Source organism: Amphiura filiformis, chromosome 11 (assembly GCF_039555335.1).
Source record: "Amphiura filiformis chromosome 11, Afil_fr2py, whole genome shotgun sequence".
Classification (NCBI taxonomy): domain Eukaryota; kingdom Metazoa; phylum Echinodermata; class Ophiuroidea; order Amphilepidida; family Amphiuridae; genus Amphiura; species Amphiura filiformis.
The window spans coordinates 511252-529137 of NC_092638.1; the positions used below are offsets into that span (position 1 = coordinate 511252).

Below are 17886 nucleotides of genomic sequence, written 5' to 3' on the forward strand. Positions count from 1 at the left end.
TCAAGTTCTTTCCTTTTCATAATTCTCTTCTTCAAGTTCTTTCCTTCTTCGTACATATCCTTTCTTTCCTTCTTCAAGTTCTTTCCTTTTTCATGCATATTCTTTCTTTCCTTCAAGTTCTTTCCTTTTCATAATTCCTTCTTTCCTTCCCCAAGTTCTTTCCTTTTTCATGCATATTCTTTCTTTCCTTCAAGTTCTTTCCTTTTTCAGAGTTCCTTCTTTCCTTCCCCCAAGTTCTTTCCTTCAAGTTCGTGCGTGCATATCCTTTCTTTCCTTCTTCAAGTTCTTTCCCTCTTCATATGCCTTCTTTCTTTCCTTCTGAAAGTCCTTTTTCATGCATATTCTTTCTTTCCTTCCTCAAGTTCTTTCTTCTTCCCCATATTCTTTCTTTCCTTCAAGCTCATTCCTTTTTCGTGAATATTCTTTCTTTCATTCCTCCAGTTCTTTCCTTCTTCGTGCACGGTGCACATATATTCTTTCTTTCCTCCTTCAAATTCTTTCCTTCTTCATGCACATTCAATTCAAGTTCTTTCCTTCTTCATGTATAGGTCTATTTTTTCTTTCCTTCCTCAGATCAGATCCTTCCTTCCTCAAGATCTCTCCTTCTTGTTTAATAAGTTCGTAGGCCTACATGCATATTCTTTCTTTCCTTATAATGGTTCTTTCCTTCTTCATGCTCCTTAATTCTTTCGTTCCTTCCTCAAGTTCTTTCCCCGGGTTAATTATTTCTTCATGCATATTCTTCCTTTCCTTCTTCAAGTTCTTACCGTCTTCATATTTTTTCTTTCTTCACAATTTTTTGTTTCTTCGTGCATATTCTTTCTTTCCTTCCTCAAATTATTTCCTTTTCATGCATACTTTCTTTCTTTCCTTCATCGAGTTCTTTCCTTCTTCATGCATATTCTTTCTTCCTTCTTCGCTCAGTTTCCTTCTTCATGTATAGGGGCCTATTAGCTTTTATTATTATTTTCTCAAATTCTTTCTTTCTTCATGCATATTATTTCTTTCCTTTTTCAAGTTCTTTTCTTCTTCATGCATATTCTTTCATTCCTTCTTCACTCAGTTCCCTTCTTAATTCATGTATATTATTTCCTCAAATACTTTCTTTCTTCATGCATATTATTTCTTTCCTTTTTCAAGTTCTTTTCTTCTTCATGCATATTCTTTCTTTCCTTCCTCAAGTTCTTTCTTGGATATTATAATTTTGACCCCTACCAAAATGCCTGACACTTTGAAGAGGGCAGCCCAAGCCAAATTGGTTCAGTAAACTTCATGATGCCAAAACACTTTCAGTTTCAAACCTTTCTTACAATTTAAGATTTGGTCACACATCTTTTCCTCTACTACCTTTGCTTTGCTCCAAAGCCTGGTGCTTATCAGGGTGCTTACAGGGCGCTTTAAATGCCTGTTGGTTTGCGCCCTCAATTTGGTGTTGACGAGCTCGAACACGTGTGTGAGTGTATGTTTGTAAACAGTGGGCGTTGACGTGACAGGGAATGTCTGCATCAGTGGATTTAGAGATGCTAATCGCACCGTAGCATTTATAGTGCTGTAAATAAATGATGCACAGTAATTCGATCCAGCTCACATTTTACAATCTATCTGTTATCTGCTATAATGTTTCAATACAGCGTGGAATTTGTCACAGATATTAAAATAACTCGTATTTATGTTAAAACAAACTGTCTTCAGTAGATAGCAGAGTATCATCCGACGACTTCATTGGACAGATCAGAATATAACTTTGTCCACACGTCTTAATTTTCCGGGGATTTTTAAGGCTTCATATAGTACTATACAGCGGCATGTTACCAGTCAGTCGCTTGTGCTAACTAATAAGCATGATAAGACCCTGGATATTAATTATAAAGAGAGAACATCTTGTACGTGGATAGTGTTTTGACATTTGTTGCAATTTTAAAGTGCTTTTAGAACGTGTTTTTGATTTACTGGACTATTTTGATAATTGACTGTGATAATGCTGGCTAAGGGAGACATACACGAAGCAGGTAGGTAGGACATCAGGAATAATTTGCTTGATTTGTTGACTTGTTTTTTGTTTTTGTTTTTTTAAGCCAAGTGAGTTTTCAGGGCGGATCCAGGATTAATTAGGGATCGATCGTTATTTATGAGGGGGGATTGAGGGGGGAACGCGGAATTTTTTGTCGATATTTTTTCCAAAACGCCCATTCCCCCCTGCCGTAAATAACGATCGGTCCCTTACAAATAGGCTAATTTTCGATGTAATAGCCGATTTTGGAGATTTGCCTGGTGCATGGGGGCCAGGGGAGGGAGGCAGTGGTGTAGATTTCCTTTTGACATTGGGGGATGGGTTTGAAAAAATTCTTGAAATAGGCCTAGTATCAGCACTGGCCTAGTATAGTGATCCAGCACCTTCTGGCGACAGAAAAAATTGCCATATTGATTTGAAGCTAAACTGGTGAAATATGGTGCAAAAGTAGAACAAATGCGCATGAAGCAGGCAAAAATTACTTTTTAGGCTAAAATGGCCAAATATGAGGTTAATTTGGTCAGAAACCCACATAGGCCTACAGGCATTAAATAATATTGGGGTATAATTGTATGCGAACCATCCCCATATCAAAAACTGGGGATTCCTGCCACCCCACCCCAATTTACGCCTAAATGGTGCAGCCAGTAATAAGGGACAGAATTTGATCTCTGAGACTTTGCTCTCTTCTCCCTTCTCCATTTCCCCTCCTCCCTCATGGAGTTTTAAGAGTGTACACACATGTTTGTAAAATGGTATGTCTCTATAGCTAGTTTATATTAAGATACATAAATATTTGTCTTGTTTTTTCCAGCCTTTGCAGGACATTTACAAGCCATAGAACAACATTTAAACCTGGGTGAGGTAAGTGAATTATTATGTTATCATGAGTTGCCATAGTGATTAAGCTATGCTCTGCACTAGTCATTGGCTTCAACATAAAAAGCCCAAGCTTTGAGATATTTTCTCAAAATATCAAGAGCTGTCTCAAGAATATCCCTGAACCAATACCAGGCTTGTTTGTACTCATTGTAATACATTTTTCATGCTGATTCCAAATATGGTCATGAAAATGTATAATTCTGAAATTTGTGAATTAGTAAAGAAAATTTAAAACTTGTAGTCTACAGTCCACACCTGAGTGGAGAGAGTTAAGTATTTTGACAATGTTAATGATCAGCAATTACTGCTAACGAGTATCCGTAATTAGTTAGTAATTGCTGCTCATTAACTACACAGACCATATGGCTCGGTCCTTGGTAATTGGTAGCAACTTCAGCTTCATCCACAGACCAGCTTCTTGGAGCCGGGGAGGGGTGATGGAATTTGTGAAAAATTCTGAAGTAGAGAGAATCTGAATCCCTTGGTATACAAATGTGTGTGAAATTGACAATTTTTAACATAAAATGGTCAAATATGTTGTTAATGTGGTCCAGACAGTATCAACATTTGGTGGATGATTGCAGGGACCCCCTATCAAATTATGAGGGAAGCATCCCCCCGATTTATGCCTATGGGGAAAAAAACTATAAATGTGTATGGTATTCATGCGCTCCTTTGCTTGTTTGTTATTGGCATGTAATGGTTTGTTCTGATACAATGAAAATATATAGTATCTCTCAAATTTTGCAAAGATTTTAAAATATAATGGGGAATGCCAGAATGCTGTCCACCACCCCATTTTTTTCCTGCCAACTCAAACTCAGTCAAATTAAGCTTGAGATGCTCAAAACAAGAATACATATTTTTATCCACATAATGAGATATTTTCACGAATTTGAAAGCGTTAATTACACAATTCTGCCACAAATGCTTTTAAATCATAACATTTCCCAGTATTTTTTGCAAAAAATACAAATGGGGAAAATTAAATTGGCCAAATGCCAATTATCATTTTTATCAAATTCTGGGTTTTTATTAAATTTCATTTTCACAAAGCATACACTGGAGAAAACAATTATATTTATATTGGGCTATTCCAGTTGAAATCAGCCATCCCCCTGCAGAAGATTTAAGAACAGTCTTTCACAGAGGGAGTAAGTTTTTCAAATGGAATTAGCAAGGGTTACTTATTTTGAATGACTTTACCCATATCTTCCACAACTGGATTGAGTATTTGAAATGGAAGTTTCCCCATGGGGTCTATTCTATCTTTAGCTTTAGACTTTAGCTACTAAATCTTTCACAGAGGGAGTGTAGATTTCAAACTGAATAGCGCATTTAGAAAGGAAAACAAGAAAGGTCAGGGCAGGTTTTTGTCAACTCCTAAATGCCATTAAAAGGATGTGTTATTTTTTAAGGGAAAAATACTGCAAATAATCAGTGACCTTTTAAGCTTGACTAGAGCAGAATCCAAGATTGTGTATATTATAATACAGTAATAGTGAATTTCATGAATAATTTGGCAAATTTGAAATGCAGTTGAAATTTGTTGTGATTCAGATACAGTGTGTGTCTTTTAGATTCAGTAAAAGTGAATTTCATGAATAATTTTGCAAATTTGAAATGCAGTTGAAATTTGGTGTGATTCAGATACAGTGTGTCTTTTAGATTCAGAACACTGGATTCAGAATATCAATATACAGTATCATAGCCATGGGGAGCTAGGGGCCAATTTTTCCACCAACGGAAAGTTTTCAGCGATAAAATGGGGACTGCCAAGAGTAAAGTGTCATTAAAATGACTAAAAATGGGACAAAAAATTGATAAACATGGAACAAAAATTTGTTGATCCCCCCACTAAAATCCTGGCTATACCAATGTCAATATAATTATCTTAAACAATTTTATGTCGATTTCTTTTTGACATAGGGGGGGGGAGGAGTTTGAAAATATTTCTTGAAGTAGGCCTATTGTGAATCCAGCACCTCTTGTTGACAGAATGTTTTATGGTACGGTATAACCATGTTTCAGGAGTGATTCTTACTGTTTTGGGAGTGATTTTCACTCTTCTCCACAGTGGCGTAACCAGGGGGGGGGGGGGCTGGGCGGAGGCAGCTTGACACAAAAAAACTGGGAAGAAGAGCAAAAAATAGGGAAGGGGGAAAAGGGGGGAGGAGAGAAAAAGAGGGAAGAAAAAAGAGGGAAGAGAAAGGGGAAAGTAGAGAAAAAAGAGGGGAAAAGGGGGAAGTGAGAAGAGAAAAAAGGGAAAGAAAGAAGGAAGAAGAGAAAGGGGAAGAGAAATTTGTATTCTGTAACACTGATTTTTTAGTTTCTAATATGCCAAAAACCAGGAGCTTCCGGGGGGCTTAAGTTTAGTTTATTCAATCTTTATTGAGGGTAACAACTTCAGTGACCAGCACTGCTTTCCAAGCAGGCCCTCAGTCAATACAAAACATAATATAATCTAAAGTATAATAGTACACAAAAGTGATACAATATAAGATATACAAAAAAAATGCAATCATAATTAGAAATTCATAGACTATATATACATTTTAACATGAAATGAGAACATTTGTTTTGAATTGTCTCAAAGACATATTTTCCATATCCAGGCGCATAACAAGCGGGGGGACAGGGTGGACGAAGTCCATGGGCCCGAGGGTTTAGGGGCCCCGTGCACAAAAGCGGAAATTAAATAAGGGCTGATAATGGAGAGCAAGGCCGGATTTTTATACCATTGGGCCAGATGGGCCCGGGTCCAGAGCCCCCAAATTTTGGGGGACCCAAAATTGCCCTATGCATCTTTCTTTTAACTCCAATAACGGCATGTTTTTTGGTCAAAATAGGGCAAAATTGTAAAATTTTCCACGCTTCGCGCGCATTCAAATAGCAAATATCATGTTGATCTGGGGCCAAAATAATCTGAAATTGAATTGAACATGAACATTGAAATATGTTAGTCCCCCTTTAGTTAAACCAAAACTTGGCCACTGACTTGAGTGCACATGCCTTCCTCGGCACGTGCATGAGTTCGGGGCCTCCAAATGTTGGCCTGGCCCAGGGCCCCCATAAGGTAGGCTAAATCCCACCTGGTTAAAAGGGCCCTTACTGTTCCTTGTCCATGGGCCCCTGATGCTCTTGCTACGCCCCTGTCCATATCAGTTCGAATCATTGGTGATAAACTGTTCCAAATATGAGCAGCTCTGACATGAAATGTACGGAATCCAGAATTAGTGTTGTATTTTGGAACAATCAATGTATTAGACGAATGATTTCTGGTTACATGAGAATGAGTATTATGAACAAATTCAAACTGAGATGATAAATATGAAGGACTAAGATTTCTTAAACATTTAAATGTAAGAATAAGCATATGATTTTTCCATCTGTCACTTAGATCCACCCTAGTGAGTTTTTTAACATGTCTATTACTGGCGTCCTAATATCAGCACATAGAATCGTTCTAGCTAAACTATAACCTTCTTTGATATTCAAGAGAAAAATTACACCACACTGAACTAGCATAATCAAAATTAGGGGTTACAAGAGCATTTGATAACATAACAAGAGTGTGATGTGGAAGAAAATGTCTACAACGCCTAATAATACCAATTCTTTTTGAAACATTTTAGATAAATAATCAATGTGGGAGGAGGGAGGACCATGACATATTATAATCAAACTTAACACCCCTGGGGCCCCTGGATCCCACCCATTTAATGCTTTGCAGCAAGCCACTCATGGTGCGAGCTATGGCTTGCACATAAATTAATACAACTTTTGATCAGAAATAGGGAAATTTTTAAATCTTGCCCCCCTGGAAGGTCAGGTCTGGTTACGCCACTGCTCTTCTCACACTTTTGCCAAGTGAGTACATGTATTTCACTCTTTTACATTATAAGAGAAGATGCTGTGATGACAAAATAGATTACTAAAAGATTATTCTTCTCTTTTAATATGAAAACAACAAATTTGTGTTAAAACAAAAATCAAAATGTTATACAAAGAACTGCTAAGAAAGCACCATGAATGCATATCACAGATCAACATACAACCCATCCCATTTGTATTTGGTTACCATGGTAACAACCATGTCACTATGATGTATTTCCTCCCTATTTTGAGTAAATTGCAGTCAATTCAGATATTTTTGTCCTCTTAAAATAAAATGCTTGCTTCTGTCAAATGAATTGCACACTGCATCGATTCACTTGATTTCCAGCGCAAAATGCAAGGGGTAGTTAGTCATTTATGTGAGAATGCACAAAATAAATATTGTCAAGTACTTCTTGAGATGGAAATAATCTGTCAATTCAGATAATGATAAAAGATATAGCTGGCACGTGAATTCTTCTGTGATAATTGGCAAAAGCTGTGCTAACCCTCTATAGACGTTGATAAAAACACTTTGCTTAACTCTATTTTGTTATGTTTTAGGGTTTACAACAGGAGTATTTCATATCATATAGGAAAGTACTTTTTTTTTTTTTTTTGAGGGGGGAGCACATGCTCTGGGCACCACCTTTAGGGGGTGCCAAATTGACCAATTCAGCATCAATTCTGTGCCCCCTCAAAGCGATGAAAGGTAAATGTGAATTAAAACAGCGTACTAATATCCAGACTTTTTCGAAGGTATGATGTCACTGTCCTCAGATTGTACATGTCAGTTTCTTATCCACTCACTAAAGTGCGTATTGAATCATCCTTGCTTAGACCACTAAAAAAACCTTGTTTTACAGGCCCGACCAACCCAGATTCTGCATTTTGGGAGAATTTTGTTTTTCAACTTTTTTCTAAAAATCATGTAAAATCAGCCGTTTTAGGGCAAAAATTAATTGATTTTGACAAAAAAATGAATGTTTGCAAAAGATTCAGAACATTTTCAAATATCTTTGCAAAAAAATTATCAAATCTTTGCTAAATTTTCAAGCTTTCGGTGATATTTAAGGAAACTCCCCTCGGGCACCCACCCTCCTGCCCGGGTGGCCCACCACAATTTTTTCAATTTTCAGCCCCCAAGGGTGTGTGTGGTTATTATTGGTATATCAAATATTTATCTTGATTTATTTCTCATTCTTTACCACAGGATCCCAACACAGCTACCATGCATGGTTTGACACCATTACATAAGGCAGCTATGAATGGCAATCTTCAATGTGCGCAGCTATTAGTGCGACATGGTGCTCAAGTCAACATAGCAGATGTGGCAGGTAAATGCCTATTTATACACTTCCCATAATGCATCTCTCTCATTCAGTTTTCTGTACTGATTTGCTATCTAGTGTAACATGGGTCAATAGTGACAAAGAGAACCTCAATGAACAGAGGACATCCAGATCTTGTAGAATATGTTTATTTCTCATGATGCAGTCATGTCTACAGTAGAATTCAATTCGACCTTTGCAGGACTTAAACCCCATTAAAAGCTATTAAACCAAGATAACACTCATTGAAAGCAGCTCAACTGATTAAATCATATCTTCTCTGGTTAAACACACACATTATATGTTTCTGCTTTTACACGTGTACACAATGGAGCAATGGCTGGGATTATAGTTTCAGTTGGGTGAACGATTATAAAGCGAGCGCTAGAGAACAATTCTGTGTGGGCTTTTGTTTACGAAATGAGACAAAACTCTGCTTATTGTTAACCAGCGTTCTTGAAAATGAGAAACATGGTTTGCAGACTTAACACGGTTTGGAAATAATTTCTTCATATTTTTTGGTGTTATCTGTCGTTTACATATCATTCCTAAAACACCAAAGTACGAATATTTCCAAACATCTAAATTAGCTAAAATTTAGGACATGTTACAAAACTATATTGTCTAGAATTTTAGAAGAGTACTTTTAATATTGGCCGGTTATTTTTCACACAGCGACGTTAACTAGGCAATGTACTATTACCTATAACTATTGTTATTTCACTCCAGAAATTTGATTTCAATTCTATTCAAATTCAATTCTGACTACACCTGATGTCTTGCTATTCAATTCCAATTCAATCCACCTTGCTTTAGAATTAATTCAATTCGATTCCAATTCAATTTTTCAATTTCAAAATCATTTCATTTCAATTCCAATCCAATGCAGTGAAATTAACAGCTAATCAATTTCAATTCAATTCTGAGCATTCATTTCAATTCCAATTCAATTCCAATTCCAATACAGTTGCAGTTTGTGTTAATTGACCAAAGGCACACTGCAAAAACTGTGTCTATAGAGATTGAACACTTTTTTTTCTCAATTTGTAAACACATGTAAAATCTAAACACAAATGTCAAACTTCGAAACATCAAGTGTTTAATATCTAAACACAAGGCATCAAATTACTAAACATGTTTAGCATTTAGACATGTTTACAAATCGAGGACAAGATGGTGTCTAGAATGGTGTTTAATATCTAGACCCTATTTTTGCAGTGCATGTTTTAAATTTAACTGCCAATTTTATAACACTTGAGTCAAAATCAAGTACACTACTTGTCACAAAAGCATTTCAACAGAAGATACGGTACTTTATTGTTATGTAATGCGAGTGATCCTTGACCTCTAGGTCCTATTTTATGAAACTTTGGAACTTCTTAGTTCTTAGGTGACTGATTTCCTAACATTTGTCTAACTTCTTGTCCACCACGCACATTATTTTTTAAACTTAAAGTGTGTGGTAGGATCGATAATGGGACACTGTCCCCACACTGACCTCAAAGATGTCAAAAATCAAGTTTTGATACTATTAGATAGCCCCTACTTGTCTCCTGCTCCTCCTAAGATTTTAAACCCAAAATCCTTGTACTTTTGAAAAAGTGTGAAAAAAACTGTCAAAGATATAAGCATTTTCTTTAATTAATGGTTTTCTCACAATTTGTTCAAATGTATGACTTTTGAGAATAAAATTAGGAGCTTGAGAAAAATAGGGGCTTTATGATTAGTGCCAAAAGTTTTTAATATGTGTCTCTTGTGTGAATAGACCTGGAAGTGTATCATAATTCAGAATGGGGGAAGGGCCCATTTTACAGGTGGGATGATCTGGAGCTATCTGGAATCACAGACATCTACTTGTGAATTGAAATACTGAATTGAAATCAAAGCTGAATTTCATTTCGATTCCACTTCATTCTTCATCACTCAACATGATTTCAATTCCAATCCAATTCAATTCTTCATTGCTCACGATGATTTCAATTCCAATCCAATTCAATTCATGCCCAAGCCCACTCATTTCGATTCCAATTCAATTCCAATGCATTGAAATGAAAATCGCCCAAAATTCATTTCAATTCAATTTGATTTCAATGCATTGAATTAACATTACCTATAACATTAACTAAAACACCAAAGTACGAATATTTCCAAACATCTAAATTAGCTAAAAATTTAGGACATGTTACAAAACTATATTTTCTAGAACTTTAGAAGAGTACTTTTAATATTGGCGGTTATTTTTCACACAGCGGCGTTAACTAGGCATATCCCCATTCTTTTAACGTAGGCTATCTGTAGAGGTCACACGTCAATGGGAAAGAGCACTGTGTATTATGTATAGGAAAACGGACAGTAACTGCAGTATGTTGACTATCATCCCATTTTTAGTCAGCCTGTTCTCCAGTGGCATGTATTTCTGTTTGACATTGGGGGGGGGGGGGGGGTGGAGTTTAACAATTTTCTTGAAGTATAGTGAGTCCAACACCTTTTGGCGACAGAATAAGTGTGTGGTACAAATGCGCGCGAAGCGCACAAAAAATATTGCTATTTTGAAGCTAAATTGATGAAATGTGGTGCAGAAGTGGAATAAATGTGCGCGAAGCGCGCGGAAATTTGCACTTTTGGGGCTAAAATGGGCAAATATGAGGTTAATTTGATCAGGAACCCATATTCAGGCTTCAACATTGGGGGATGATTGTATGGACCATCCCCCTGGCAAAATATTGGGGGATAAATCCCCCGATCTACGCCTATGCTGTTCTCAGCATAAAAACAAATGGAACCTGTACAAAGTAATGGGAGTGTCATTTGTCATTAGTGTTGTTCACTGATGATATTCATCATTTATTGGTGGGTGTTATCTGGTGTTATTTTATGCCGTCTACTGAAGATAGCATAATTCAACTAATTTTGGATGCAACAACCCAGCAAACACAAAACGTTTTAAATGGGATATATTTTGAGTTTTGATTTTGGTGAAAACATTTTAATGGAATTTCAGTGTTGGGTTATAAGCATTTAAAAACATTTTGCATGAAAAAACATTCCAAAAACATTTCTTTAAGGGCTGGGGTATGAACGTTTGGACAGTATTTATTGTGGGACATTAGAGCATATCAGACATATCGAATTGCATTCTGAATACGAAGAATGTCATTCTGATATCAAATAATTTTGATTTTTTGAAATTACGCAATTTAATACACATTTTATGGCAAATCATTAAAATTGATATTTTTGATATTTAACAGTACTTGAAGTAAACTTTATAAATCTGATGATTTATACTTAAAGTGTATGTAGGTGGGATGAAAAGCCGATGATCAATTGAAAATTTTGACCTTTAGTATTGAAGATAGGGATTTTTTAAAAAAAAAAAAAAAAAAAATTAGGTCTTTTGGAAAAAAATCCATATCTTCAATATGAAAGGTCAAAATTTTCAATTGACCGTCTGCTTTTCCTCCTGCTACATACACTTTAAGAATATGTCATTAGATTTATATAATTTACTTCGAGGACTGTTATATATCAAAAATGTGAAAAATATCAAATTTTTATAATTTGTCATAAAATTTGTATTATATTGTGATTTTCAAAAATGAAAATTATTGATATCAGAAAGGCATGCTTCAGTATTCAAAATGCAATTCGATAGGTCTGAGGTGCATTCATGTCCCACAAAAAATACTGTCGAAACGCAATAAACGCTCATTTTAGATCCCTTAATTTGGTCAAAATGTTATTGTAAAATGTTTTTCAAACATTTTTGTCAAATATGTTGCAAAATATCTTGTCAACATTTAAATAGCAATTTGATAGAAAGTTTTCAAATGTTATGAAAACATTTTAAATCCTTTATATAACCCGACATTTAAACGTTTTCTGTCAACCTTTTCTACCCTTCTGCAAATAAAGTGAAAAACATTTTGTGTTTGATGGGAATGGAGTCATCACAGTTTATTCTGTTTGTGTGTCGCTATTGTATGTTGCATTCAGCAGAATTGCATTCTATTGGATATAGCACAATTTAACTAATTTTATTTTAATAATATCTACTGCATATTCAATTTATTTTAATGCTGTCTACTGCACAATTTACTGATATTATTTTAATCTACTGAAGATAGCACAAATCAACTACGGTAATTTGATTTCAATGGTATCTACTGAAGATAGTACAATTGAATTTAGGTTATTTGAATGTTATTACACTAATTTTATCGTAAATGCTTTCTACTTAAGGGGGTACTACACCCCTGGCCAATTTTGTGCCTATTTTTGCATTTTTCTCAAAAATTATAGCACATTGGTGACAAGTAAGATATGTATTTTATAGGGGCAAGGACTACACATACTGTGCTGAAAATTCAGCAAGACAAAGCAAGTAGTTATTGATTTATTGATCAAATACGGTAATGGTTTTCCCTCATTTTTGACTGTAACTCCACAACTGTTGTCTGTGCTGAAATAACATTTCCATTGCAGTAGTTGTAGTCCTTGCCCCTATAATATACATATCTTACTTGTCCCCAATGCACTATAATTTTTGAGAAAATGGCAAAAATAGGCACAAAATTGGGCAGGGGTGTAGTACCCCCTTAAGACAGCAAAATTCAATTGATATTATTTGAATCTAGACTAAATATAACGCCAATTAAGCATTTTAATACTAGCTATTGTGTTATCCCCTGAAGATAGCATAATTCAGCAAAGTTATTTTTTACACTGTCTACTTAAGATAGCACAATTCAACTTATTTTATTAATGTTGTCATTTATATGCTATCTGCTGCAGATACAATAATTCACTTGGTTATTTTAATGCTATCTACTGAAGATTGCAAAATTCAAATGTGATGTTATTTTAATACTAACTACTATAGACAGCATAATGCAACTATTTGAATGCTTTCTATTTCAAATAGCACAGTTCAACTTATTTTATATTGCTATCTACTGAAGATAATATAAGTCAACTAATGTCATTTATATGCTATCTGCTGAAGGTAGAATAATTTAGTTGATATTATTTTATGCTATCTATCTACTGAAGATAACATAAGTCAACTGATGTCATTTATATGCTATCTACTGAAGATAGAATAATTTAGTTAAGGTTATTTTATGCTATCTATTGCAGATTAGTACAATTCAACTTATTTTATATGCTATCTACTGAAAGATAACATAAGGCAACTGATGTCATTTATATGCTATCTACTGAAGATAGAATAATTTAGTTAAGGTTTTTTTATGCTATCTATTGCAGATTAGTACAATTCAACTTATTTTATATGCTATCTACTGAAGATAACAGAAGTCAACTAATGTCATTTATATGCTATCTACTGAAGATAGAATAATTTAGTTAAGGTTATTTTATGCTATCTACTGAAGATAGTACAATTCAACTTATTTTATATGCTATCTACTGAAGATAACATAAGTCAACTGATGTTATTTATACGCTATCTACTGAAGATATAATAATTTAGTTAAGGTTATTTTATGCTATCTACTGAAAATAGTACAATTCAACTTATTTTATATGCTATCTACTGAAGATAACATAAGTCAACTAATGTCATTTATACGCTATCTACTGAAGATAGAATAATTTAGTTAAGGTTATTTTATGCTATCTACTGAAAATAGTACAATTCAACTTATTTTATATGCTATCTACTGAAGATAACATAAGTCAACTGATGTTATTTATATGCTATCTACTGAAGATAGAATAATTTAGTTAATGCTATTTTGTGCTATCTACTGACGTTAGTACAATTCACATTATTTTATATGCTATCTACTGAAGATAACATAAGTCAACTGATGTTATTTATATGCTATCTACTGAAGGTAGAATAATTTAGTTTATGTTATTTTATGCTATCTACTGAAGAGAGTACAATTCAACTTATTTTATATGCTATCTACTGAAGATAACATAAGTCAATTGATGTCATTTATATGCTATCTACTGAAGATAGAATAATTTAGTTAATGTTATTTTATGCTATCTACTGAAGATAGTATAATTCAACTTATTTTATATGCTATCTACTGAAAGATAACATAAGTCAACTAATGTCATTTATATGCTATCTACTGAAGATAGAATAATTTAGTTAATGTTATTTTATGCTATCTACTGAAGATAGTACAATTCAACTTATTTTATATGCTATCTACTGAAGATAACATAAGTCAACTGATGTTATTTATACGCTATCTACTGAAGATATAATAATTTAGTTAAGGTTATTTTATGCTATCTACTGAAAATAGTACAATTCAACTTATTTTATATGCTATCTACTGAAGATAACATAAGTCAACTAATGTCATTTATACGCTATCTACTGAAGATAGAATAATTTAGTTAAGGTTATTTTATGCTATCTACTGAAAATAGTACAATTCAACTTATTTTATATGCTATCTACTGAAGATAACATAAGTCAACTGATGTTATTTATATGCTATCTACTGAAGATAGATTAATTTAGTTAAGGTTATTTTATGCTATCTACTGAAGATAGTATAATTCAACTTATTTTATATGCTATCTACTGAAGATAACATAAGTCAACTAATGTCATTTATACGCTATCTACTGAAGATATAATAATTTAGTTAAGGTTATTTTATGCTATCTACTGAAAATAGTACAATTCAACTTATTTTATATGCTATCTACTGAAGATAACATAAGTCAACTGATGTTATTTATATGCTATCTACTGAAGATAGATTAATTTAGTTAAGGTTATTTTATGCTATCTACTGAAGATAGTATAATTCAACTTATTTTATATGCTATCTACTGAAGATAACATAAGTCAACTGATGTTATTTATATGCTATCTACTGAAGATATAATAATTTAGTTAAGGTTATTTTATGCTATCTACTGAAAATAATACAATTCAACTTATTTTATATGCTATCTACTGAAGATAACAAGTCAACTGATGTCATTTATACGCTATCTACTGAAGATAGAATAATTTAGTTAAGGTTATTTTATGCTATCTACTGAAAATAATACAATTCAACTTATTTTATATGCTATCTACTGAAGATAACAAGTCAACTGATGTCATTTATACGCTATCTACTGAAGATAGAATAATTTAGTTAAGGTTAGTTTATGTTATCTACTGAAGATAACATAAGTCAACTGATGTTATTTATATGCTATGTACTGAAGATAAAATAATTTAGTTAATGTTATTTTATGCTATCTACTGAAGATAGTACAATTCAACTTATGTTATTTATAATGTTACTTAATATAGCATAAATACCCTGGAGCAGAATTCAAGGCAGCGAATGATGTTTTCCGTTATTGCTGGGCCAGGGACATGACAAGCCTGAAGTATTACATATTATGTAACTCCATCAGTATCTTTTTGGTCTTGCATAAAGAGACTGGCATTGACAATGGGGCTGTCCTGAAATCCCAATTTGATCCATACAGGTCTTATGATTTGATCAATGTATGTTGTAATTTAAAGTTGTTCTAGTCATGGACGAAAAAGATAACAGACTGCGTACAAGCAGTCAAAGTTTCAGCATCACCCGATAATGAGGGCTGATTGTTCCATGAAATGCGACATACTTACGCATGTATTTTTACTTTCGCGAAGGTCTGAAATGTATAATGTAATATTGCCAATAAGCCTCATGGTCATGGTTCAGCTATGATTTGAGAACCACCCTAGTTTTATATTTGAAGTCTTTGCTTATTTTTGTTATTTTTCTGCCAGGTTTCACTCCTCTACACTTTGCAGCTAGTAATGGCTACTTAGATGTCGTCAAGTGGCTCGTCGAAGATTGTAACGCAAGTCCAATGTTACCTAGCAACAAGGGACGAACCCCAAGGGTAGTTGCTAAGAAGCGAGGACACAATAAAGTGGCACTTTATATGTCGCAAGTTGGTAAGAGGGTGATTTTATTGCACTAGTGTTGATTTTGGGAGATTGAAATCAAATAAATACTAGAAACACTATGTAAAGTGTGCAAAATGGATTGTATGAGAGGCAAATAAGAAACATTAGTCATGCTATATAAGTATATACAGCATGTCCCAAAAAATAAGAAGCATTAGTCATGCTATATAAGTATATACAGCATGTCCCAAAAAATAAGAAGCATTAGTCATGCTATATAAGTATATACAGCAAGTCCCAAAAAATAAGAAGCATTTGCAAAAAAGGTAATTTATGGATTTGTACCACACTTCACATTATCCAAATCTGTGATTCTGTTGATAGAAATGGTGAGCCCATTTACTTTTCTATGTACTTTGTGTGTTATGCTATAGAGTGTGGCCACTACAATGTTCATCTATGGATTTGTACCACAATTGTCACATTATATAAATAAACTTCATTTTCAGAAATGATGAGCTTGTTTATTTTTTGCCTTTCTGCCCTTTTTTTTGTCGCTATTAAGGGCCAGTTTGACCAAAATTTCTATTAAGATAACACAACCCCCCCCCCCCCCATTTGACAAGTTAAGCAAATCCCTGATTATCAGGAATTATCACTGATTATATTGCGTTTTGTCATGATTATATTGTCATAATTATTTTGTCATTATTTCTTTCCAGAAAGCAAACTGGAAGGTCAGATGTGGTTTGGGACTGCATGACAACAATGCACTGTATCTTATGTGGACTATTGTTATATATGATGCACTGTGGAACAGCACAGCACCAGTGGCATACCACCCAGGGACATAGGAGGACAACTTGTCCCTTCACTCGTAATACCGGGACAAAATCAACTCAACATTGTAATATGCATAGTCATTTTGGTATTTTTGTGACCAGTCTTCCTTGGTTTGCAGATCTTACAAAACACTTCCAGCGTGTTGTGATCCCTGGGGCTTATATCAAAATTCACCTTGATTAACTCTCTATACGCCGGTATCGACTGCAGACGTCAAGTTTCAATGTTTTTGTTAAAAATTCACATTACGTTTTGTTACCTGGAGAGATTTGATCATGTCTCACCTCCTTTTTCAACCAAATCGACGGTACTAACTCTTGTAGTGAGGGATCAACATTTAACCACAAATTGCCTCAGGCAAAACTCACATCCTGGGAACCAAATACCACACATTTTTATGTAACTCATTGGCCCATGTGTGCCATATACTACCTCTAGCTATAATGACAGCCTGGTGATTGGATCAACTCATTGACAGATACCAACCTCAGGAGGGAATTCAATTTTTGATCAATTCTCTTCAGGTAGTGAAACGTAATGAAAAATTTCAGAATTGTAAATTTTCATGACCATATTTGGAATAAATATGAAAAATGTGTTAGAATGAGTACAAACATTTGTTCAGTGGTTCTTGAGATAGCTCTTGATATTTTGAGAAAATATCTCAAAACTTGAACTTTCTTATGTTGAAGCCTATGGCTACCATGCAGAGCAAAACACTGTACAAATGACAATTGTTTGCATGTTTTGTGTACATTTTCCTCAAACTCTCGAAGTCTGTTTGCAGCGGAACAACTTCACAATTGTGACCCTCTTTTAAATTGTGACTGGTATGCCACTTTAATACACAAAGGACAGAAGGGGTCAAAGGTGTACTGTAATTTATTAAAAGCAAAACTATTGTTTGTATGAACAAGGAGGCAAAGACTATTGTAACAGACTCTTCACTTCATTATTTGGCAAAGATCTTACAAGACTGCAACGCCTACAGAATAATTCTGCGAGACTGGTTTTTGCAGTTGGTCATAGAACTGATGCTTCCAATC

General features: G+C 34.3%; 1 protein-coding gene across 1 annotated transcript; it reads left to right on the plus strand.

Annotated features, from left to right (window-relative positions):
• The first annotated feature begins 1455 nt into the window (after positions 1 to 1455).
• LOC140164191 (uncharacterized) lies at positions 1456 to 17465 on the plus strand. Its single transcript, XM_072187435.1, has 5 exons — positions 1456 to 2009; positions 2826 to 2875; positions 7983 to 8106; positions 15875 to 16045; positions 16720 to 17465. Exons 1-5 carry the CDS (start codon positions 1979 to 1981, stop codon positions 16758 to 16760), a joined length of 417 nt encoding a protein of 138 aa, XP_072043536.1. The 5' UTR covers positions 1456 to 1978; the 3' UTR covers positions 16761 to 17465.
• Positions 17466 to 17886: the final 421 nt, after the last annotated feature.